This window comes from Prenolepis imparis, unplaced genomic scaffold (genome assembly GCF_030444845.1).
Source record: "Prenolepis imparis isolate NDT839.2.m4 unplaced genomic scaffold, iyPreImpa1.0 SCAF_17, whole genome shotgun sequence".
Taxonomy (NCBI): domain Eukaryota; kingdom Metazoa; phylum Arthropoda; class Insecta; order Hymenoptera; family Formicidae; genus Prenolepis; species Prenolepis imparis.
The window spans coordinates 1,773,454-1,799,483 of NW_028141175.1; the positions used below are offsets into that span (position 1 = coordinate 1,773,454).

The 26,030-nt window shown below is 29.4% G+C and overlaps 1 protein-coding gene across 1 annotated transcript; it reads left to right on the plus strand.

The window, feature by feature from the left end:
* Nucleotides 1-876: 876 nt before the first annotated feature.
* On the plus strand, nucleotides 877-24,459 carry LOC145946568 (atrial natriuretic peptide-converting enzyme). Its single transcript, XM_083056256.1, has 13 exons — nucleotides 877-1,355; nucleotides 2,841-3,150; nucleotides 10,072-10,255; nucleotides 12,667-12,880; nucleotides 17,421-17,795; nucleotides 18,261-18,493; nucleotides 18,631-18,837; nucleotides 18,963-19,176; nucleotides 19,739-19,884; nucleotides 21,834-22,005; nucleotides 22,228-22,469; nucleotides 22,951-23,069; nucleotides 23,243-24,459. The coding sequence occupies exons 2-13, from the start codon at nucleotides 3,103-3,105 to the stop codon at nucleotides 23,414-23,416; spliced, it is 2,328 nt and encodes a 775-aa protein (XP_082912382.1). The 5' UTR covers nucleotides 877-1,355; nucleotides 2,841-3,102; the 3' UTR covers nucleotides 23,417-24,459.
* The last annotated feature ends 1,571 nt before the right edge of the window (nucleotides 24,460-26,030 follow it).

Sequence of the window (26,030 nt, forward strand, 5' to 3'; positions counted from 1 at the left end):
TGTATATGATACAGCTTTTAAAATATTATAATGACGCACTCCAGCTTTTAGTAGAATTTATTATTAGGAGATCCGAAAAACGGTATCTTACTTAAATACATATTTGTCTTTGTACATACATGTCGGAGCGCCTCAACGATAATAACGTGAAAGTGCATCCATAACACCGTTCCAGAACAATTACAGGTCGCGCCTAACTTAAGATCGTGGGAGTAAATTGTCATAAACTATCTTCGGCTCATTAAAAGATTGATCTTGTTGCGACATCGTATATAGTTGTCTCTTTAAATATCTCTGCGAGACATTTGTGTCCGAGGTTTGTTATTATATACTTTCGACACATCAAATACTATAAATGTCATTTGTCATACATGTAATGTAATTAGAACAAATTGCAGAATTATAGATAAGATAATGAAAAACAAACTAGCTAATGAAAGAAGAAAACAGCAGGTAAAAGAGAAATATAGATAAGAAACGGTAAGAAACACAAGACTAAGTGTAAACAAAGGAAATGAACATTATAATATTAAGATAAGTAGCTACAAATGAAAAATACAGAGTAAAAAGATAGCTCGAGTATATGAAAATAAACGAAAAAAATAGCAAAGGTTTAAAAAAGAGAAAGAAGAAAGAGAGAGAGAGAGAGAGAGAGAGAGAGGAAAACATAAAGATAGAAGAAAGATTAGAGCTATATAAATACAAAAGGGAAGAGAGAAACAAATATAGTCACAAAAATGGAGCAAACAGCAAGAAAGTACAAAATAAGAAGAAATAATGAGAAAAAAGGCAAATCAAAAGTTAAAAAAGAGATTCGGAAAATAAAAAGACATATGAGTGAACATAGGAAAAGATAGAATAGAGAGGGAGAGATGAGGGAGAGATGAGGAAGAGATGAGAGATAGGCGTCCTTGCTCCAAACTAGTCCATAACTGTACGCACGGACGCCGTGGAGAACCGGTAATGACGTGAAAGTGCATCCACGAGTGAGAAGGTAGGCAGGCAGGCAGGCAGGCAGGCAGACAGACCACCGTTCTCCTGGCAATATCGCCACGTTCGGAACAATCCTCTGGATCGTGTGGCCGCAGTACCGCTGGAGAAATTGTCCGCCTTTCGACGCTCAAAGTGCTCGCCTGACTCAAGTGGCAAACGTTTCGTTCATCGCGCGATCATTCAGTCATTTCTTTTCTTCGAGTTTTCACGTTTTCACCATTGTTGCGATTCGGCTAGTTCGCATTTGCGTTTTACTAATACGCGTGTTCCAAAGTTTTCAAAGTGAATAATTCTGAATAATTTTTGGTGAGGTGATTTCAACGTAATTTTGTGAAAAACGCGGTGTTGTGTCGATCGAAAAGGTTCGAATTTTATTTGTGTAGCACACTTATTGATAATAAATACCGGTAACACACACCCACGCACACACACACACATACACACAGAGAAAAAATCCATTTTGTTACATTTTAAATGCTTGTTATGTGATAAAACAAATTAAGATTAAGATTGTATGATTTAATGTATAAAAAAACTAAAAAAAATTATTGCTTACTTTACTATAAATTGTATATTGTATTTCTTGTATATATGATATACAATGTATATATGACATTCTAAATTTTTTTATTCATAAAAGAGATATATACATGTATATATTTAGCTCATGAAATGTGCATATAAAATGTATCAAAATTACATATAAACTCTTACTTATTGTTAGATGCTTCTCTAAATTAAGAAGAAACGAATAGTTAAAAATAACAGATGTCATTAAAGGAATTGGTGTTTTTCTCACAAGAGTTTATAGATTCTATAAAATAAATCTTATTTTATGCTTCAAAAATTATACATATGTAACACAGACACACAGACACACACACACACACACACACACAATTAGTTTTGTATATGTGTATAAGTCTTTTATACGCGCCTGATGCATCTCTTCGGGGACTTGCGTCTAATTTCCTTTTTTTTTATTAGTTATTTAATTGATTATTTAATTTGTATATCAAACTATGATTCTTATTTTAATTAACTGTAAGATGCATATTTGATATATTTTACAAATTTATAATATCAGTGGTTTTTGTGTATCTTTTCTAAGTTTTGTAATTAGAAATTAGATAAGTAAAAATTCAGAAATTATAAGTATAAATATTATAACATCATGTCACACATATATGTAATTCTCGAGATTTTTTAAAAACATTATAAACATTTATATTACTGTTTATTGCAGAATTATATTAAATTGTTCGATACTTTTCTCACATGTACAATGTTTATTATTATTTATTGTTTATTATGCAAAAATGTTATTTAAATACATAACATGTGCTGGCAGTTTATATTCTAAAACATTATTAATATAAGTATATAAGAGAAATTCTGCTTTAAAAAAATGTAAAGAAATGTTTACAAAGTATTAAAAAGCATACAATATAAAAAGTATTTAGTATGTGGAATATATTTTTCATATTAATATCAAATTTTTCTTGTTAGCAAAATTTGTCTCTATGGTATCCTTTCTCTCGATAAAACTCTTATTATTATTTTAATAAATATGATTTCTAAATTAAACAAATATTAGCCAATAAAGTTGAGAACTTAAAAACAATGAAATAATTTAGATGTAGATTCTTTGATGCAAGGAGTGGCGCTTTGTGTCAAGAAATAGCGGAAATTTTAATAAAGATAAATCCATTGTGTATTATTTACTCATTTCTCTTCGCGGTCAACACGTATTCATTCAAAACTGATTGTGAGAGTCGCTTTATAAACTTAAATAATTTTCAGAAAATAACTTTTTTAACTATTTTGCTCTAAATATTTTTTTACAGCGATCGAGACGTTAATATCTTCGCTCGCAAGAGACAAGTGAGAGGCGTACAAGAAATGCATCTTGTCAATAGACAATCTTGCAATTCCTAAAAACCGAAAACACACACGAGTGGAAGATAATTATTTCCGTATAGTCATCCAATACCGTTAAGGCACACGTTCGAGAAAAAAGAATCCACAATGAACCTCATGGCTCTTCGAGCTAATCAAGTTCTGGAGAAGAAGCGCTAATGAAGCTCGAGAACGATCATAGATAAAAAAATGACCGTCGCGATGGAGCACAAGCGGAAGAGTTCGTGGGACTCGAAGGTGAGATTCGAATATGTAGCGCACTTTCCCCTTTCGTGGTATATGCTTTCTTCATTATCCTGTCGCGTCATTAATTAGGGAGTAGGCCCTCATGCGAGAATGTTGTGATTCAAGCAATGAACCGAGGGGAAATGCAAAGTACTAGAATATGACTTGTGCACGGAAGAATGCATTGTTTGTTATAGCGAAGATATGAGCAATGGAGCCAGCATTGTGTGTTTGCTCGAGACATTTAGTTTTGTCAAAGAATCGATCTCTAATCTTTCAACATCTTCAGAGCAGATATAATTCAAAATAAATGCAAATATGTGTGCCTGATTCCAAATTTGTATGCATTTTCAAATTATTTATTAAATAAGACTTTGACAAACGTTCGTGCACCTTTTTGGTTTCAATTAGCAGTTTAATTTCGATAATCTTATTATGGGATTCTTGTATGAACAGAAAACATGAAAAAGCATGTAATATTATTTAATTTAATATTATAACAACTTTATCGCTTATTAATACAGAGTTATGTTTTTGTTTCATGGCTGGCGTTTTATAGATTTTGCAAAAAAATTATTTCAAAAATGGAAAAGATACCATCTCTTCAGCTATTATCTAGAAACAATCGCGGGCGTTGCAGTATGAAACATGAAATAATCGGTTTCACAAGTTGCTACTTTCGGGCTAACATTTGATCTCGCGTATTGTTCGTGACAAATTAGTGAAAAAAAGAAAGAAAGAAAAAAGAAAGAAAGAGAGAGAGAGAGAGAGAGAGAGAGAGAGAGAGAGAGAGCGCAATTCTGATTAAGTTTAATTACCTTTCACGGCGCATACTATTATAATATTCTTTTATTCGCGAGTAAAATAAACGAAATTAATTCTGTTCTTAGAGATCACAGTAATTTTCTAGCTGTAAAAAACAATATTTTCTTGCGAATAATTAATTGCACAATAACTTAGGTATGAGTCGCATCGCAGGTCTAACAATTACGTACCAACACGTGCATGAATGTTTGCCTTCATTCTTTGATTAATTTCATCGATTCTCTCAATCTATGATGTGTGTATAAAGGCCTTCAAAAGGCCAGCGGGATTGTCGAGAAAGTTTAATTAAAATGACATCTTTTAATTTGCAAAACTTTTTTGTCGGTGATACTGATTATGAGTGTAAACATATTTACACAAGTAATCCTGTTACATTCAGGCACAATTTACAATAAAAATCTCGAAATCGAAAAAATTGGTGATTAGTTCCATATTGCATAACTGCGTTCAATTGTTATTATACGTTTGGTTTACTTTCTTCTCGTCGATGGCAGAAGTCTCATTCGTTTGATTTTCATCTCCACAGACCACTTGATCTTGTTCTCCAATGACCCCGAGTCACGTACAAATACATATACTTACGCACTCAGTAGCAAGTTTATGAAGAACTAGGCTGGCCGGAATGGAGAACGATGCGTTAGGTGGGTTGGGTTGTCTGGGTTGGGCCATCTGCTCTATCCTCGATACCGTTACTTTACAAGAGCACCCGATCGCTTGGTATTCTTCAAGATCGCATGTGACGCTTGTCGCCGTCTTGTTGTTCACGTTTAGATGACATGCAATGGTTAATGTCACCTTGTTTAGCCGAGTATGAATATCGAGCAGTGTCTTAATATCGATCTCATGTCTTCCTATGTTGCTTCGATGTTACTTACTATTTATTTATTTAAAAATTTAGTACATGATGAGAGACATCTTCTTTATTTTTTTTTTTATTTGAAAACTGCATTACTTAAACAGTTAAACATTAAAGATGTATCTACTGTTTTGGAATGTGTTTTCTCTCCTTTCCTCTCCCTTAAATGATATGATCAAAGTATGGAATGTAAAATAATTTCAAATACAATAATTTGCTGCATAGAATACATATGTTAACAATCTTAATGATATGAGGACAATATACATTATACATTAGAAATAAACTACATTATTATTTTTTACGATGTGATTGCTTTTCAATAATTATAGATACGTTGTTGTCTTTCAAGTTAGTATCGCGTAAAAAAGATCTGACTGAATATTTTATGTGCGGTACATGTGTGTGTTGTGTGTGTGAAACTGAACGGATTGTAATTTAAAACGGTCAGAAACTCGTTCCTAGATTCTTGTTCTTTTGGAAAGGTAATCTGGTGTTTGGTATAACGGTTGTAACGGTTAAGAAAGTCACGAGAGAACAGTAGCTTCAATGACGCTTTATAGATTCTTCCAGTCGGTCATTGACACTAACTTTTTTAGCAAATTGATAATCGGACAACATGATCAATTTCTTGATACAACAAAAGTTATGTCATCTTGCATTATTGTTATTGTCATATATTTCTATGATTAATTTTATTTGCATTTATATATTAATATGTACACATACACATGTACATACATACGCGCGCGCGCACACACGCACACATACATGCACGCACACACATACACACACAATATATGTAATTTATATTTATTATAAATTACAATCTTAAACATATTGCATGAAAAGTAATGTACAAGAAAAGTACAACTATCATAATATTCTGTATTTTTTTTCGATGCGGATGGTATCATTATTATATTGTCGTATGACATATTTATCTATTTTTATTATCTTTTTAATAAAGAGATTATTATTTAATAAAAAAATCATCGATTTAAACTGTAAATTGTAGACTGGCATGATTAAAATACTGTACTCTTCTTCCTTCGTTCTCATCACTTAAAGTCTTAAAATATATAAACATAAAGTTTCCTTTTATACACGGCTTCATGCGGAAGTAGTAAATTTGACTCATCTTCTTATTACCGGGAATAAAAGCAATTTCTATTCATTGGAAGAGCATGCAGTTTATAATAGATCTTAATTGATAGCATTTTTTCAACGTTCATTTATAATATCGGTTAATTATTAGCAAAGTTTATTGTACTGGAACCAGAAGCCGGTACTGTGCGAGAGAGTTCGCATAAACTTTCATGAAAGTTTCTGGAAAGCGCTTTTCTATCAGTAAGGTCTAATTTTTCCCGGTCTTAAAGTCGTTGACCGCGTATTAACGGAAGAGTTCGAAACGTTGTCCAGTCCAAGCGTGTCTTAATCTCTTCGTATAACCGCTATCGAAGCACTACGTTTATCCACTCTAAATTCTACTTTCCAATCTAGTGCGTCTAGATCGGATCAGCTCATCTCAAGCGCGAAACGGCCTATTATCAAGATCAGCATGAAACTTACAACTACAATCAATTGTGTCGATTTACTACTTGATATTTATATTTTCTTCTTTATAAACTTTTTTTTTAGAAATACACTGATTTGCTTGGTTACACCGTTGTAAATTCGCAAATAAAACATTAGCCTCGCTCGTGTCCAATGATCAATGCTATGAAAGTGCACGTATTTACAAGTAGCTCACAAGTCGGAGACTTTTATTTTCGTTTTATGTAAGCTGCATAAAATAAATATCCGATTTTTAATTATATTTTTCAGATAAATTCTTATAAATTCAGATATATTATTGTGTTTATGCAGATAACATTTTTATTTTTTTTATACATCTATGTTTGTCAATATTTTATTTTTTATTAAATGTAATCAATTATATAATGCATATTTAATAATGTTCTATCACAAATTATGTGAAAACAATTTCAACAAACATTAAATGTTTGGTATTTGCCATTTCTAATAGTATTTTAGTTACATCATTAATTACATCGTTTTGATATTACATCAGAATCGATCATGCGGATTAAATAAAACTCATGCAAAATCTAAACATTGTTCACGAAGCTGATATCTACGAATGAAAGGCAACTTCTCGCATTCAGTTCTTCATTCTAACGTCAGTTTCATAACAGCATAGGCATTGTACATTTTTGTGTGTAAGTTACCTTTATATAACACGATAGAAAAACCTTTTCTCCCAATGTGGTTTTGCGGTTTCGTGAGAAAATATTTTACACATGTAGATGGTATTATATTTTGTGAATATACATATACTGTATGTCGCAAAACATGATATAAATTAACTGCGTATTTAATAAAATACACACACAGTAGTGAATCTCGATTTGCGTATACATTATACATACTGTTAGTTGCTACTAATTAGTTACTATACTAGTTAATATATTATTGTATAGTTGCAATCCCATTTGGAATCGTACAATTATAAATCTTGTTTATTAATTTTAATTATTTTTATTTATTAAAGAATAAATACTCAAACAGTCAAATCTTTATTTGTTAATAATTTTTTTTATAAACAATGAAAGCAAAACGACTAATATTTGTTGAAGATTACTCGGAATAGTGGCCTTGATAATATATGTCATGCACACATATCTATATGTCAGCTGAAAGTCTTTTGACTATAACTAATATGTAAAGATACGTATATTTATTAACCATTTTTTTCCATATCTCTTCTTTAAAATATTTTATTTTTACAGCTTATTATTGCCATAATTTAATTATTTTTTATTCAATATTTTTTTCTCCTTATTATTAGAATATTGTACATACATATGTATGTATTCTCAAATTAATAGATTTATAAATCTGATTGTGAGTAAAAATTAATAAAAATGTAATAAATTCATTAACTTGCAAATTTTTCTGTTGTATTTTAATAAATATATATTTTGTAATTATGGAAGTGTATCCGTATTGCTTCAAGTCTCGTAATTAGATAATAGTTGTTACGACATTGCATTCCGGAAATGATTGAAAACAGAACTCGAGATAATATCTTTGTTTGCCAGCTGGTAACTATGTAATATACGTAATATTATGCTTAAGCACGGTTCTCATATGTATACGAATCGCGTGCGAAAATCGGTTGACTTTCACGAACGTCGTTTGAATATTCACTATTACTTAATATTTAAGTCGCCGCTAGCACTTTAGTTGACTTGATTTAAAGATGAATTTAAAAATGAATTTTTTTATACATATCAAAATTGAGATCTAGTATAATAAAAATCTTGTATATATATATATATATATATATTAAACATATATTTATTAAAATATACATACAATAAGATTTTCACTACACTTGATCTCAATTTTGTACTGAAACATTATGAATAAAATCCACGCTCGTTATACTTGTGTGTATGTATGGGAATGACGTATTTCGCACTATTTAGGTGGGTTTTGACCTTTAGTTCTATATGACCTTTGCAGCAGGAGAGAGCAACTATCCAGATATTCTCGATTGCAAGCGTAATCCTTCGTAGTATCGGAGCGTGTGCCAGGCGTAGCATTTGCACGAATGAACGAAGGCGTAGGCATCGCAGTGCCTATGCAATTGTTGTGACTGCATGTTGCATGCAGCAGAAAAGGTGCGACTAGGAATAATTACGTATTCGTGAATTCACGCGTTGATCGAGTCATATGGATTTATCGACACGCGTGTAATGTGTGTCCATCTCACATGTCACAATTATGACGCGTGTCATGATTCGCATGCACACATATGCGTGCGCACTCACATACGTTTTATATATATAATTGCATAATACAATTGTAATTAAAGCGAAGGCATAAAATGTTAAGGCCATGGATATTTGCATTTATTCATTCTGAGCTAGACGCACGCTCATACACTAAAAAGAATGATTTTGCAACTATAGCAAAAATTTTGTAGGTGCGAAAAATTAACTGAGGTAGATAAACAATTAGCAAATATTGTAATATCGTATATATTTTGCACGTAATCAATCTAAATGACAGAGACAGAACTAAAAAATTCTATCTGTGACAAACGATAATTCTATCTGTGACAAACGATATTCTATCAGATACAGAAAATAGCGATAATTTTTGTTGCGACATCTAGAAATTTTTTTGCGTGTATGTGCAAACTTTTTATTTCTTCTTTCTGAATATTTCTACTTTTGCGTTAAAAGCAACAAATATTAAACAACATTATAAATTTTATTCTTAAATAATTCATCCTGCATAATTGAATTTGTTTAAATTTGCGGTTGTATTGCAACCGATTCGGATTGTATTGTTTTATCTTAATTCTCTGAGACGGAAGTAATGCGATCGTTGATGCAAGTCGTGTTATAATCACAGTAATCCCTGTTCTTTTGGATTGGTAAAAATATATTGATGGTACAAAAGAATGGAATGTTTCATTAACGGAGAGAGAGATATACCGCCCACTATTTACTAGATATTACTTACTGATAGTTTAGAGCGCGCGCAATTTTGCTTTCGTAATACTCTTTGCCGTTACTAAGACTTTGTTTCATTGCAGAAAATATTGTCACAAATATATAAGAATCAAATGCAATATTTGTAATATAAATAACTCGAGTTTACGTTATTTGGTATTACGTGTATTTTGTATAAAGATAATTGTTATATGCATGTGAGATGTGAGAAAAAATGACTAATCATAATTAAAATTTATCTCATTTCTTTTATAGCTTCTTAGCTACATTTGATATGTGATTGATTGTTTCTTTGGCAGTTAATATATTTTTATTATTATAATGATTTTATTTTAATCTTTTTATATTTATTATATAATATGATACACATTGTTCAAAACAATCATTTTTTGAGGAATTTTCTTAGGAAATATTATTAGCTAATAGAAATTAAAAAAAAAAAATGTTATGAAAAAATTTTTGTTGCTATATACAATTTCAATTTTTGTCAAACGCATTTTTGTAAACGCAATAGTTTCAAATTTTTTCATTGCTAGTATTTGATTCAATCTGCAGAATTATATCATTGCAAAAGTATGATATCTTATTTGAAGTGTTTATTTGAAGCGGCATATTTATTTATATTTTATATAGTATATCTGCTTCTTTCTCAATCTTACATTAATATATATGTACATTAACATTGTCGATATTGAAAACACAAGTACATCTTTCTATTCGTAGATTTCAGTGAGTACAGTGAGTACCAGAAGATTCAGCCGTGCAGGAACACCAAGTTCGATCCTATCATCCGACAGCGACATCCGTTTCACGAGAAAACTGGGCGGCCAATATCGCTGCGGATGCTGCGTCCTCGCTGCTTTCTTATTCTTTCTCCTCTTCTCGGGTGTTTCTATATACCTCGGCTGTAAGTACGTCGTTGCAGATATTGTATAGCAAATCAATCTAAAAGTCTGTAAGATATTTAAAAAAGATAGCTCTTTAAAAAGTTCATTTTTAAAATTATTCTTGCTTAATTAAATGTTTCGTTTTTTCTTAATTTTTTAATTATTTTTTATTTATTATTTATGACAAAAGTTGACATTTATAGTAATTACATATTGATGTCGATAACATATTTCTTTATATAAAATTATCTTTAAATTGAGTAATATTTGATTCGTGATATACAAAAATCTTTTGTTCAATATAAATATAATACGTTTTTAATATAAAATCTTAAAAGATAATTTAGTTTTTGTGTTTATAAAAAAAATGTTCTTCAAATATATGCCTTTATAATCTTTCTCGAAGGAAAATTATGAAGGCAAATATTTTATAATCTCAAATCGCGGTATAAATATAAAACAAAGTTTTGTTTTTACAATCTTAAAAAGTACAGAAATCGTTGTGAGAAAATGCATTCAAGATGCACTCGCGTGATGATTTTTCTTAAAAAATAAGCATTTTATTAAAGGATTTAATCAATTTCATAGTGCATACATGCACACTTATATTAGTGTAATAATAAATCACGTATAATATTCAGTATACTTTACTAACGCCTCGCGTTGTTTCCGTGTTAATCCTGGAATGTGTTGTGGATATTATTTTAATTATTATTTTAGTTTTATCTACATACATATATTGGGCACATTTATTGAGGCGATACATTTTCGCCACGTAAACGTTCGCCCCACTTTCACTTGCCGTATATATAAATACATAAGCGCAGAGGATACTGATGCAAATAAAATTATTCTATAGTTAACTGGCAATCGGCGGCCTAGTGAGCATGAAATTATCCTGGCGCATCATGATTGTTTGCCAGGACAGATATGCATGAATCGGTGCACGAATCGCGGACTGTAAAGTGCAATCGGCATCGATTCACCTTGTTTAAATGATCGACGTTTTCTTGTCAAAGTGTACTTCACCTTGATTAAATATATACTTGCGCATATATCAAACATGCGGTACACATCACAATAAGCAAGATAGAAGAAGAAAAGTTGTTCTTACGTAATATTTCACATTGCGATTCAATTTTTTTAAAATTGTTATTTCAAAAGATATAAGAATGCAAATTGAGTATAAAAAAAGTTTCCAAAATTTTTCATTTCATAACAAGTCTTATAAATTTTATGCAAAAAATATGAAAAATTATCTTTATTTGTGTGTGTGTGTGTGTGTGTGTATTTTTAGTTATACCAAATGTGCATACACACACACACACACCTATGCATATGCGTATATATGTAACTAGGAAAATGATTAGACTAGAACAATAATAAATTCGACGTGATTAAAATTTTTTGATAATATTTTTTTTCATTTTTCTAAAAAAATAATGTCGATAAAAAAAAATTAATTTTTGATTACTGGGAAAAAAGTTTGTATATATATATATATATATATATATATATATATATATATATACTAACACTACTTCGAATATACTCGGTAACTCGGTCAGACCGTTATGCGTACGAGCTGAAAGACCTCAATGGGCTTTGGCCGCATCACCTTCTTCCTGCTTTCCTTTCTTCAGTCGTATGGCTTTGATTAAAGACGTACATTACATATCCATTTCTCGTGCTATAAATTTTACTTTAATGCAACCGTCTTACAAATACATATTGCAAAAAACTATCGCGCAAATTAATTAAATGATTTACACTACGCTTAAACTTAATTAGTTAGTTAATAGATGAGTAACACTATACACTCATGCGATACAGTACGAGATTAGTAATTCCTATCGTCGCTTAATTCGTGTTTACGAGCGAGAGGAATAAGAGGTCATGGAAGATATTGCATGAACGTGCCAGTCCATTGAGGGTTTCCAGCTAGTAAACGTATAACGGTCTGACCGAGTTGTTTAGTTGATAGATATATGCCCAATCCAATGTTTGACCTTAAAAGTGGGGATCCGTGTCCTTGAAGCATTTTGATCCCGCGACACTGTAATCTATTTTGTAAATATGTAATTAAACATGGATTAAATTCTATCGAAAAAAGAAAAACGAGATTCGCGAATCTTTCAATAAAAAGAAATTGTAAAGGCGCATTATCTTTTTATCAACAATAAATATTATGCTAATCTATATAAACATTTTTATATAGTACCTTCTTATTATCATATACAAAATTTTAGTGTATTTAGATTTGATTTTTTCATTTTCTCACCTATTATGAATTCTTTATTTGACATTTGAATTTTTTATTTCCCTAGTATTAGCCTCTATTTTGTTAATTAACTATTATTAACTATTATTCATTCTATTTCGCAGAATATAACTAATAATAATTAATGTTAAATATTTGTTTTTATTTTAGACACGTTCCTCACTTCGGATTCACCGGGCGATCAAATATTTCTCGCAACATTCCGAGTTACCAAAGGTGACTCATTCACTGCAGACCTAGCAGATCCCTCTACTGAAACTTTCCGGATACGGTCGCGAGAATATCGCGATCGCTTTAATCTTATCTTTCGCCGCAGCTGGCTGAAATTATCATTTCTTACAGCAGATGTTTTGGCGCTTGATGGGTAACGAAATTTTATTATTACTCCATTCCCACAATAATTGGATAGCTATTTATTTCATCTCTTGATATTGTTTCGCATTGGCTAATGAGACACATTTAGATATTAGCAAAATTATTTGCAAACTAAATTATGCAATAACATTCAACGTGGAGCATGTCGTATAAGAGCAAAAAATTAGTCAATTTAAACAATATATGTATATATGTCATAAACTTGATTGGTTCTTCTATTTGTTACAAAAAGTTAGCTCTTATACATATAGAAAGAAAAAGATAGCCGATATACAGGGTGTTTCAGGAGGAATGGTCAATTATTCTAAGATATGATTGTGTACACATTTTAAACAAAAAGGTTTATATAAACATGTGTTCTATTCTGGGCGGTTATAAAAATACAATGTATTCAGTTTTAAGAACAAACATTCATTAACTTATTAGAACTAAATTCCATGAAATACGAAAATTTAATATAATTGTTTCATAGCCCATTTTGGTTCTACTAAGTTAATGAATGTATTCGTTCTTAAACTTGAACGTTTTGTATCTTTATAATCGTCCAGAACAGGACATATGTTTATATAAATTTTCTTGCTTAAAATATTGATGTGTACAATCAAGTCCTAGAATGCTGACCATTCCTCCTGAAACACTCTGCACATCTCTCTTTCTATATATGTATTTTTATGTCCTCATTTTGTTTAATCTAATACCGAATATAATTAAGCGCGCGAAGCGAGAGAAGTTATATTATTCTTTGATAATAAAATCTCAAAAATTGCAACGCATGCATAAAAATTATTATTGCAATGCATGCATAAAAATATATTAATTAATTATGCAATGCATAAAAATACAATATTTAAATCTTTAACAAAGGACAAAAAAATAGAATTTTCTACAAGAATCTTTCGATCAAAATATCTGCGCTTCTATTAGATTCGCGTCTATACACGTCCACCATGCTGCACGTTTCACGCGAGACTGACCGCAAGACTTTAAGCAGCGGTGTCATCACCTGACGGCGAAACCTAACTTCACAGCCAAGAATGAATCGGACTCGGCGAAAACATCTCTCTCTTTCTAGCCTTTCCATTAGATTAGTATATCCCATACGTCCGTCACGCTGCGCCTCTCGCGCGGGACTGATTCTCGTGTGATGATCATTGCAGTCTCGCGCGAGTCGTGCAGCGTCGCAGACATATGGAGACGCGCGAGTCTAATAAAAGCATAGGTATTTTGATCAAAAGATTCTTGTAGAAAATATTTTTTTGTTCTTTGTTAAAGATTTAAATATTGAATTTTTATGCATTGCATAATTAATTAATATATTTTTTTATGCATTGATTGCAATAATAATTTTTACGCATACGTTGCAATTTTTAAGATTTTATTATCAAAGGATAATATAACTTCGTTTCGCGCGCGTCATTATATTCCTTTAGTTAAACGAAATGAGAAAAAAAGAAAAAAAAAGAGATATATATATATATATATACTCGTCAAAAAAATTATCGCAACACGTAATTAATATCAAAATTTAGCATAAATTCAAATAAGCGTATCTCCGCGAAAAATTGTCGTATTTCAAAAAATTTTTTTTTGTTTTAAAGGGAAAAGTCTCTATTTTAAGGAACTTTCGTTCGATTTTGATTTTATTCTCTCCCCCTTTCTCCATCCCTTTAAAAGGAGGGACGTGTTTTTTTTTCAAAAAATTGCATAGTTTGACGAGTTCTACGGAGTGTACTAAATTTTTTTCGCAAATATCATCATAACTATCGTAAAATATGGACTTTTCTCTACAAATTTAAAAAAAAATTGAATACCGTACGATTTTTTTTCGCGAAGTTACAGCATATCAAAGTTACCTATGCATTTTTGCCTATGTATGCAATTACCGCCAACATTAGCATTATCCGATGGGCACTACGGGGAAGTTGCTGGTCGGATTTTGCCCATCGTGTGTGTGTGTGTGTGTGTTGGGGCAGGGATATATGTTCGTATTTAAAATTGTGTATTTCTGCCTCGTCTTCGGATGACCTTTTATGGGAAGATGGCTGCATGATTTTGAAAGACTACCAACCAATTTCCAGCAATTGGAAGCAGCCCTACATCGAATATGGTTCGAAATTCTGCAAGCCACAATTAGAGCCTGCATTAATATGCGTGAGCGCCTGCAAGAGGTCATCCGAAGACGAGGCAGAAATATACAATTTTAAATACGAACACATATATCCCTGTCCCAACACACACACACACACACACACGCGCACACACACGATAGGCAAAATCCGACCAGCAACCTCCCCGCAGTGCCCATCGGGTAATGCTAATGTTGGCGGTAATTAAATATATAAGCAAAAATGCATAGGTAACTTTGATATGCTGTAACTTCGCGAAAAAAAATCGTACGGTATTCAATTTTTTTTAAAATTTGGAGAGAAAAGTCCATATTTTACGATAGTTATGATGATATTTGCGAAAAAAATTTAGTACACTCCGCAGAGTTCGTCAAACTATGCAATTTTTTGAAAAAAATCACGTCCCTTCTTTTAAAGGGATGGATAAAGGGGGAGAAAATAAAATCGAACGAAAGTTCCTTAAAGTAGAGAATTTACCCTTTAAAACCAAAAAAAAATTTTTGAAATACGACAATTTTTCGCGGACATATGCTTATTTGAATTTATGCTAAATTTTGATATTAATTACGTGTTGCGATAATTTTTTTGACGAGTGTATATATATATATATATATATACAGTATACAGGGTGTGTTTCAGGAGGAATATGGTCAGCATTCTAGGACATAATTGTACACATTATTTTAAACAAGAAAGTTTATATAAACATGTGCCCTATTCTGGACGCGGTTAGAAAGATACAACATATTCAGTTTTAAACACATTCATTAACTTATTATTAGAACTAAATTCTATGATAATAATGGAATATAGTGAAAGGCCAACTAACGAGCAAATAAATAGATATAATATAATATAATAAATTCATTTAATCATGCTCTTAAAATTAATAACATGTAAATTCTTAACATGTAGACGTTTCGACTTACTTAGTCTTCCTCAGTACAAATTCTAACTTAAACAAACGCTTAAATAATATAATAATTAAAGTATATCAAACGACCATGACGAGCGAAATATCCATCAATATTTTAACATCGGTGTATTTTCTAAGAGGCACAGGAAGAATAACATTTCCCATCTTATCATTATGGAACGCTTTTGTTAGTAATGAGAGATTTTAAACCCATTCTTCGTTTGAAGGCGAGAAAGGATTTGTCCAAATTTTGTCAGTTTGAATGTATTTGTCAATCAATATAAATGCGAGTTCCATAGTAACAGACCGGTTTGTATCTTTGTATTAAACTGTAACTAAACATTATCAATTGTGTAAAATTATAGGTCAATGTTAAATAAATTAACTTACAATGCGTCCTGATAAAAAACAGAATTTTATTATCAGGATATACACCGATGTTAAAATATTGATGGATATTTCGCTCGTCATGGTCGTTTGATATACTTTAATTATTATATTATTTAAGCGTTTGTTTAAGTTAGAATTTGTACTGAGGAAGACTAAGTAAGTCGAAACGTCTACATGTTAAGAATTTACATGTTATTAATTTTAAGAGCATGATTAAATGAATTTATTATATTATATTATATCTATTTATTTGCGCGTTAGTTGGCCTTTCACTATATTCCATTATTATTATTTATTGCGTTGCATTATACGAGCCTTTTTGTCTTTTTAAATTCTATGAAATATGAAAATTTAATATAATTGTTTCATAGCATTTGGTTCTACTAACTTAATAAATGTATTCGTTCTTAAACTTGAATACGTTTTGTATCTTTATAACTGTCCAGAATAAGACACATGTTTATATAAACTTTTTTTGCTTAAAACGATGTGTACAATCAAGTCCTAGAATGCTGACCATTCCTGCTGAAACACTCTGTATAATGGAAACTGATGAAAACAGCTTGGGGCTGTACGCGGCAGAGAAATCGGACGATATCGCTTCGCAGCTTTCTAATGCGCGTAGTTTCACGATACTTGTTGCTTTCAGCGCGCAATGAAATGTTACTGCGACTATATTCATCAATAATGTATTATTCAACAATATCGTGCTCAAGCTTGTAATATCGATTTGTAACAGCCATATACGAAATGAGTTGCAGTACTATAAAATCGCATTGTTCAGAAATTAGAAATTATAAAGGAATTATAAAGAAGTTTATAATTTCCATTTCTTTCTTCAAATTCCTAAAAACAATCACAAATTTTCAAATTTTTTTTAAAAATCAATATTATACTTGATAGAAATTTTTATGAAAAAAATATTGTACATACATAAAGATCATAACATTCTGTGTAGTTTCTTCTTAATATTAAAAAAATTACAAACATTATTTTGGTTGCTAAATAAATTAAAAAATTTTGTTTATTTTTCAACATATATATGTACTTTATACTTATTACATTTATATTTATTACATAAAAAAATATATTTATAGGGTGGAAGGACACGATTTGGTGGTGCATTTCGAGATTAGGTTCGATCCGCGATATCAGACTATAACTACTGGAAATATCGTGGACATTCTGTCGCGAGAATTAAATCCTGAAACCTCGCGCTATTTGGCGAATCTGACAATAGAGATGAAGAGTCTCGAAGTACAAGAAAGTCTAAAAGCCCTAAACGCGCAAATTAATTCACAATCGTCCATCATCTCGACGTTACCGCCTACAACGACAGCACCTCCGCCAAGAAAATGCAACAAGCTGGACTTGCCTTATTGTAAACATCTTCCTTATAATATTAGCTCGTATCCAAATATATTGGAGCATAGATCGTTGGCAGATGTCGAGGAGGATGTTATTGCTTTTAGGTATGTTTTGCCCGGACTAAATTTAGAGAAAATTCAGATAAATTACAAAAGCGAATTTATCATTAATGCATTACTTGCTTAATTATGAACTTTAATTTTTTAAAAATTATGTAAAGAAACTTTAATAGAAATTATAAATTCTGTTTTTATAAAAGCTTTTATAAAAGTAATTTTACGAAAAAAAAACCTATTAAAATTAAAAGAAGAAAAAAAAATTTATTAAGAAATGAAAAAAAAATTTACTTAATTAATATATGCAATTTAATAGTATTATGTATAAAAAGAAATTTTATATTCGTTTTAATTATACACAGCGATGCTTTTTATAAAGATTACAAAAGATTCTATAATATTTGCCGAGAATTAATAATGATAATTAATAATGTCTTTTCATTATATATTTAAATTGATAACAATACACCATACATTATACGCTTAATAATCTAATCAATATTGTGAAATTAGAGAACTAGTGGACGCGGAATGCTATCCATTGGCCTACGACTTTATCTGTCAAGTGCTGCAGCCTGCGTGTCAATTGAGTCATCCGGAAGATGTGCTGCAGTTGCCTTGTAGGAGCTTTTGCAGAGAATTTTGGAATGGATGCGGAAGTCGTCTTTCTGAGAAGATAAAACGCGCTTTGGATTGTTCCAATTTTCCCGAATATATCGGTCCTGGTAGTTGCAGACCAAAGCCAGGTGTGATTAACTGTCAAAAGTAGTATAATATCGTAAATTTTATTACACAAGCAAGATCTCTCTTTACGTAAGACGAGATGTTAAACGCACTATCCTATGAATTATTTTAATGAATGAATGAATCAATGTGGATATAGGATGTGTGCAAGCACTTCAATCCAAAGCTTTATCACCGAGAATTTGCGACGGCGTAATCGATTGTCCGGATCTTTCGGATGAAAAAAATTGTGCCTATTGTCGAGATGGTTATATGCATTGCGGAGTAGGAAGAACCTGTATACCGCACACAAAACGATGCGACGGCAAAGTGGACTGTCCGAATGGCAGCGATGAAAAAGATTGTCGTAAGTAATAATAATATAAGACATAAAAAAATATATATTAATTTACTTTTAATACAGAGATAATGGTGATATAAATTATCAAAAATAAATAGATGAATAAATAAATTGTTGTGAATTTATCGCAGTACTTTTGGCACCGAGCGTGCACGTATTAAAATCACAATCTTGGAGCACACCTCATGTCGCAAAATACAATAAAGAGGGATACGTTGTATTTAGTGAAAAAGGTACGATTGGCAAACTTTGTACGGCAAATCTAAATGCTACCCTACCAGAAACGGAAATGGATAATGTTCTTCAAACGGCAGCAAGCTCACTGTGTACTTTGCTCACATATATGTAAGAGTCTTATAGTGTACTTTACACTTAAATATCTTTTCCATTATTGATTTTTAAAATACAAAAAAAAAAGATTAGAAAAAGCTAAAGAAACATACCAAAGAGATACGAAGTAAAGATCTAATAAAAGTAAAATCTTTTTTGTCGGTCTCTTTTTTGATAATTTTTTATCATTAATCGAAAACTTTATTTTTATTATACTTTTACTTTTCATAACTTTTATTACGCAAAACACATCTAGCTAATATATTAGCTATCTCTAGAGTCCTTCTTGTTTATTATTTTACAATTATCAAAATAAATTTTTCTATTTTATTTTATTAATTAACAAAACTTATATATATATATATATATATATATATATAAATAGATATTAATTGACGTCAAATATGTTTGTTTCTTTGTGATTTTATTTATTAGTATTATTTCTAGAGTTGTAATTTTGCTTTGTGCATAACTTAAGATTTAGTCACATTTTATATTTTTATTTCATGTAGACTTAGAAAAAATTTTTATAATAATTTAAAAGAAATCGTTATGTTTTATAATTTTTTAAATGTAGTGGCGTAGCTCTTGTTGAAGTAAGAATTGATGACGAAGAAGATGTCCCGTATGTATACATGGAAGATCCATCAGCACCGGAAATTACTTTTGTCAGGGCTCCTTGTCCTAGCAAGGAAGTCCTATACGTTCGTTGTTCCGATCTTGGTATACAAAATTCTCTATTTTTTAAATATATTACATACAATAGAAACGTTATCTTAAATAGATCTTTTGCACGCAATTATACACGTTACATATATAACTCCCATGGAAAAATATATATTCAAAAATATATTCTAAAATATATTTTATACATATATAAATATATATTAATACATATATAAAATATATAAGTGCATATAAGAAATTAAATCATTTCTTGCCGCTTATAATATATTTATAATATATGCAAAAGTATATATGAAATATAAGTCTGCATATACAAAATTATATAATTTTTTGTTATTAAAAAATATAAATAGTATATATTTATGTATATATGCAAAAAGATATTTATACATATGCAAAAATATATTTATATATATATGTAAAAATATATTTATAATATATATGAAATATAAATTTGCATATACAAAATTTAATCATTTTTTGCCGTTTAGGGTTATATAACAAATATAAGTAAAGAATATACCCAGACAGCACAGTGACACAGTTTTAAAAACGTATTAAAAATGTACATATTGGACGTTTTGTACGTATTTATAACATCCATATTAGAGCCTTCGACATCTTTAGGACATTTTAGAAATGTCCAGTGTTACTTTTCTGGACAATCGAAACATGTCCATTTTAAGGATTAAACGAACTAAAATTGGACCTGCTTCGAACATTGAACGTATATTTTATAGTAGATAGGTGTAGGTATATATGTAAATTTATATGTTTAGAGTTTAGAGTACTGAATATACCTATTTTAGTACACATACAGCATCAAAAAATTGCAGAAATCTTGCAAACATCCAAAAGAAACAAGAAAAAAAATTGTTGAAACTGTGTAAGTTCATTTTGTTTATCCGTAATACTTAGATATTCGCGTATTATATAATCTTAATAATCAATATTTGCAAGCTTTATATATAATTCTCATAACAAATCTTAAATACGGGAAAGATAGCGCCTCGTGCGTCACATAGCGGTAAATAAAAGAACTAATGATTAATGAATACTGTTTTTATAATATTTTTGGAATGTTACAGTAATATTTCGTTTAAAATATTACAGTTACATGTTCTTATAATGTCTCTCCAATATTACGTTGCAACTTGTAAGATTATAATATTGCTGCAATGTAAATGAAATGTTCTGTGCTGTACGTAAAATGAATGTTTTTAAAACGTCTAAATATAATATACTTTGAACGTCTAATAATGGATATTCTTAAAACATTCATATTATATCCATGGACATTTGGACTAAATAAAAACCAAAACTGGACGTCCATTGATATTCTGTGCTGTCTGGGATATTTGTAATATATGCAAAAATATATGCATAATATAAATATAATATATATATTTGTATATATATTATATATATATATATATATATATATATATATATAATGTAAATATAATTCTATTTATAAAGTTAATATATACCATACATATATGCAAGAATCCTATATTAATATATGTATAAGATATATAAGGATATAAAGATTATATGTGATATATATATATGATAGAAATATATACACATATATTACACACACATATATATATATTTCTTTATACAGTTTAAGTGATATCACACATATATGGAAAAATCCAATTATAATAATATATACAAATTATTATTCAAAATATATAGCATATATATATGTGCATATAATATTTATTTGTTATAGATTATATTCAAATTCAATATAATAAAACTATATTTTTACTTACATATATTTTTTAAATATATATATAAATTATATTATGCAAATATGTATTTATATTATACATATATTTCAAAATATATATAATATATTACATATATTTCTACATATATTTTTACATATATATTTTTCCATGGGAGAATACATGTAGGATTATTAATTATATTTTATAAACTTGTATAATTTTTTATTATCTCTGTTGGAAAACTAGAATGTGGAATACAACCTTTACGTACAAACGACGGTACTCAAAGTCTTAATAAGATGGCAGAACCTGGTGACTGGCCTTGGCATGTTGCACTTTTCAAGGAGGGAGTTCATGTTTGCGATGCTACTCTCGTGGCGGATAATTGGTTGCTCACAACTGCTTATTGCTTCCAAGGGTAAATTTAATATTTCTACGAAAAAGATATTATTATATTAAAAATATTTTCTTATTTCATATTAATATTGTTATATATATATAACAATAAAATTTTTTAATTTAAGTTAAAATTTTAACTAAAATTAAAATTTGAGATGTAACATACAGTTTACAATAAAAAATTTATTAAAAGAATATATAACATTATATTTAATTTAAAATTTATTGTTTTTTTTTGCAGTCAACCCAAAGCAGAATGGTCGGCTAAACTTGGTGTCGTACGACTTTCGAGTACATCACCTTGGCAACAAGAACGCAGAATCGTTGGTATGATTAAATCACCGGTGGAAGGTACGACTGTTCTGGTAAAACTGGATAGACCAGTAACCTTCTCGGATTTCGTGAGACCAATTTGCCTGCCCTTCAACGAAGACTCACCGAGCAATACATCGCAATGCAATACTTTGGGTTGGGCGAGAAATCGTACGTTGACTAATCGTTAATTATTGCCTATAATTGATTGAAATTTAGATTATTTAAAATGTTTGACATTCTTCTGAATATTAAAAATAAATTTCAAAGAATTAACTTCATATTATCGCGATATGTGTTTGATAACATATTTAACACATATTAAAAAATATGTACCCATTAAACATATCATTTCGATAGTAAATAAAAACCTGATCAAACTTTCTCTTTATCAAATTATACATTAATTTAAAAAAAATATAGAATGTAATATTTTTATGTTTTAATATAAATATTTTCCGTTATATTTATTTAAAATTTTATTATATATAAATTTTTATTTTTTATATTTTTTTATTTATTTAAAATTTTATTATATATATATATATATATGTGTGTGTGTGTGTGTGTGTTTCCCCCCATCATATCTTAAATTAATTTTGACAAAAAATTCTTGAAATACATATGTAAAGAATTTTTCCCTTTTTGACAGGTGATTTACTACAAAGAGTACAGCTGAAACACAGTGCAATGGAAAAGTGCGAAAATATTAGTATCCCCTCGGTGAACAGTGTTTGCACTGAGCAGGCATATTCCATGGACGATTGCAATGTAAGTAAAGCATTGTTTACATAAACATTTGCATTTTTAAACAGTTTCCTGTTCTTTTTTTCCACTTTTAGTAAAAAGTTTTACATCGAACCCCAAATACCAATAAATTTTAAACACTAGACAAAATTTTAATTAATAATATAAAATAGCATTTTATTATTAAATTTTAATAGGAGGAAGAACTCGCTGGCAGTCCAATGTTGTGCCTTGAAGCGAATAGTCGAAGATGGGCATTGGCTGGTATTGGTAATTGGAGAATAGCTTGCTCGAAAGATGGCATTGAAAGGCCTCGATTATACGATAAAATTTCGTCACATATTGACTGGATTAAATCTACTATTAGTTAAAAACTTTAATCGAGTTACTCAGATAAGCATTATCTGTTAAATATTTTTCCACCAACGAAATATATTCTCGAATATTAAAAATCGAACGAAAGAAAAAACAATGTCCATCGCATTCCAAAATTGTGACTTTTGTATCAAAATTAGAAATTACTGTTATACGATATTGTTATTATACGCTGATACATTCAATTGTGTCTGTTTTGTATGAGTATATGTTACTGTTATCAATATATAATTTTGCCAGATCAAAATTTTCATTGAAACGTGCAATCGTTTCTGTTTTCTATAATACATATAAATATAAATATTATTATACCATATAAATGTAAATATCTTCTTTTGTAATTAAGAACAAAAGTTCTTTGTGTTACTGTGTGGCATAATTTTTTAATTTATTCTTTTGTCCTATATACCCCATGTTCCGATATTACTGCCAGTACTGAAAATATATAATATACGTAACGTAAATTATAGCTTTTCAGTACTGGCAGTGTATATCGGAACATGCCCATACTCAGATAACACGCTTGTCAGAATGAAAACTTTAAGATAACTTTTTAAGGAAAATATTTAGTTATCTTGAAAATGATAATATCTAGATGATATCTCATAATCATCGCATTTACTAGAGGTATCTGCTAAGAGAATTCTTTAAGATATCTCATTTGAGAGATTTCTTGAAATTGTTATTTTTTTGATATCATGCTAAATGATATTAATTTGATCTCTCATGAAAGATATCATTATGTTGTGTGATTTCTGAGCCTCCAAATACGCATGCGCTGTTATATGGGCAGCTCAGAAACTAGACAAAATTATGATATCTTTAATGAGAGATCCATTTGATATCATTTGAGAAAATATCATAAAAATAACATTTTTAAGAGGTAAGTTTAACCTACAAAATTTTATGTACTAGTGCTAACAATACAATTATTGCTAGTACAATATATAATAATAGAAAATATTTAACAAGTGCTAGTGCGATATAATAAAATACAGAATAAACGGGACATTTCGCAATAAGTAAAACGCATTAACTATGGTATATATATATATATATATATATATATATATATATATATATACCATATTAATCTCTATTAAAGATCAATATTCTCTTAATGCATGAAAATAAAACCTAAATCATATAATTAATTTAAAACCGATTGTTCCAACTTGTTGGTAAATTTTACTCGACAGAGCGTAGCATATCTTCGTCTCTTTTCAGATAAGTTAAAAAAAAGACGAACATATGCTATCTGTCGGGTAAAATTTACCAAGAAGTTGGGACAATCAGTCTTTACAATATTATTTTTTAAATATCAGAAATAAGAAACTCATATGAACATATGTTAGATCTCTTTCAGATATCATAAATAAGAACTCTATATGTTGACATAATTTAGATATCTTAAAGACATCCGATTTGAGAAATCTTTTAGACATCATTTTCGTGATATCTTTATGTCTTCAAAAAACGGCGCATTAGATAACATTCTGATATCTTTATGTGATCCTTCAGAAGCCTCTCTAAGTTATCAGGTTCAGAAATGTGATAGTACCTTTTAGAAATCGTTTTGATAACATATTGTTTTCTGGGTATTTTTACTTTATTATATGTATACATAGTTGTTTTATATTTTACATCTAATTACTATGTATTATATTATTAGTATATATATTATTAGTAATTATGATGCAATTATATGTATATTTGTAAGATTGTTTACACATTAAACTTTCCCAAAATAATAATCTGACTTTTTATCATTTGCACAATACACAAGAGAGAAATGCATAAAATTCAAGATTTATTTAATACTTATTAGCAAAGGGTTGTAATGTTATGATAATGAATTAAGTAACAATACATTTTTGATAACGATTTAAAAATAGACTGCGTGAAATCGTGCTTCTATTCAAATAGTGAATCACGCACATGATTACTTCATGACAGATTTGTACTTATATATGTAGATGCAACATAAATTTTTTTAGAATCCATATAGATTTTTAACGTGTGTTTTAATGTTTTTTCTATATTTCAATAATATATACTATATAAAATATATCAAATTTTATATTTTTTTGAGCATATTAATTTTACATGCATATATTTATGTAGCATAATAAAACGCGTAAGTATTAATTATGTAATTTGTTATAATTTGTTAAAAGTTTCCTGAAAATTTAGATATCTATCCAACACACACAATATATATACACATATATGCATAATAAAAAAATTTAGATAATAAATTAGACATATATTAAATTACATATAATCATTATATGTATTAATAATAATATTCTTCAATTTGGCACATTTTTGTATTATACTATATTCTTTTATTTTAGCACATTTATTCCTACGTATATATACGTATGTTTTCTTTTTAGCATGTATACGAAGATATTTCATTATATAAAATATTGCTTTTACTTTACATATATATATACAAACTTTTAGGTAAATATTCTAAAATTACAAATTAGAATTAGATCATGTAAAAAGATGAAATGTTTTTGATTGGAAAAGTATAAGTATCAATCAGTAAAAATTGGTCTTCCCGCCAATGTAACAACGTATATGACGTTACGCGAAGCAACC

Bases quoted from the DNA above. Each gene is read 5' to 3' on its own strand.
- LOC145946568 (XM_083056256.1), top strand. From the start codon at position 3,103: ATGACCGTCGCGATGGAGCACAAGCGGAAGAGTTCGTGGGACTCGAAG. The intron at 12,881-17,420 runs GTAACGAAATTT...ATATATTTATAG, and splicing joins GATGTTTTGGCGCTTGATGG to GGTGGAAGGACACGATTTGG. The intron at 18,838-18,962 runs GTAAGTAATAAT...AATTTATCGCAG, and splicing joins CAGCGATGAAAAAGATTGTC to TACTTTTGGCACCGAGCGTG.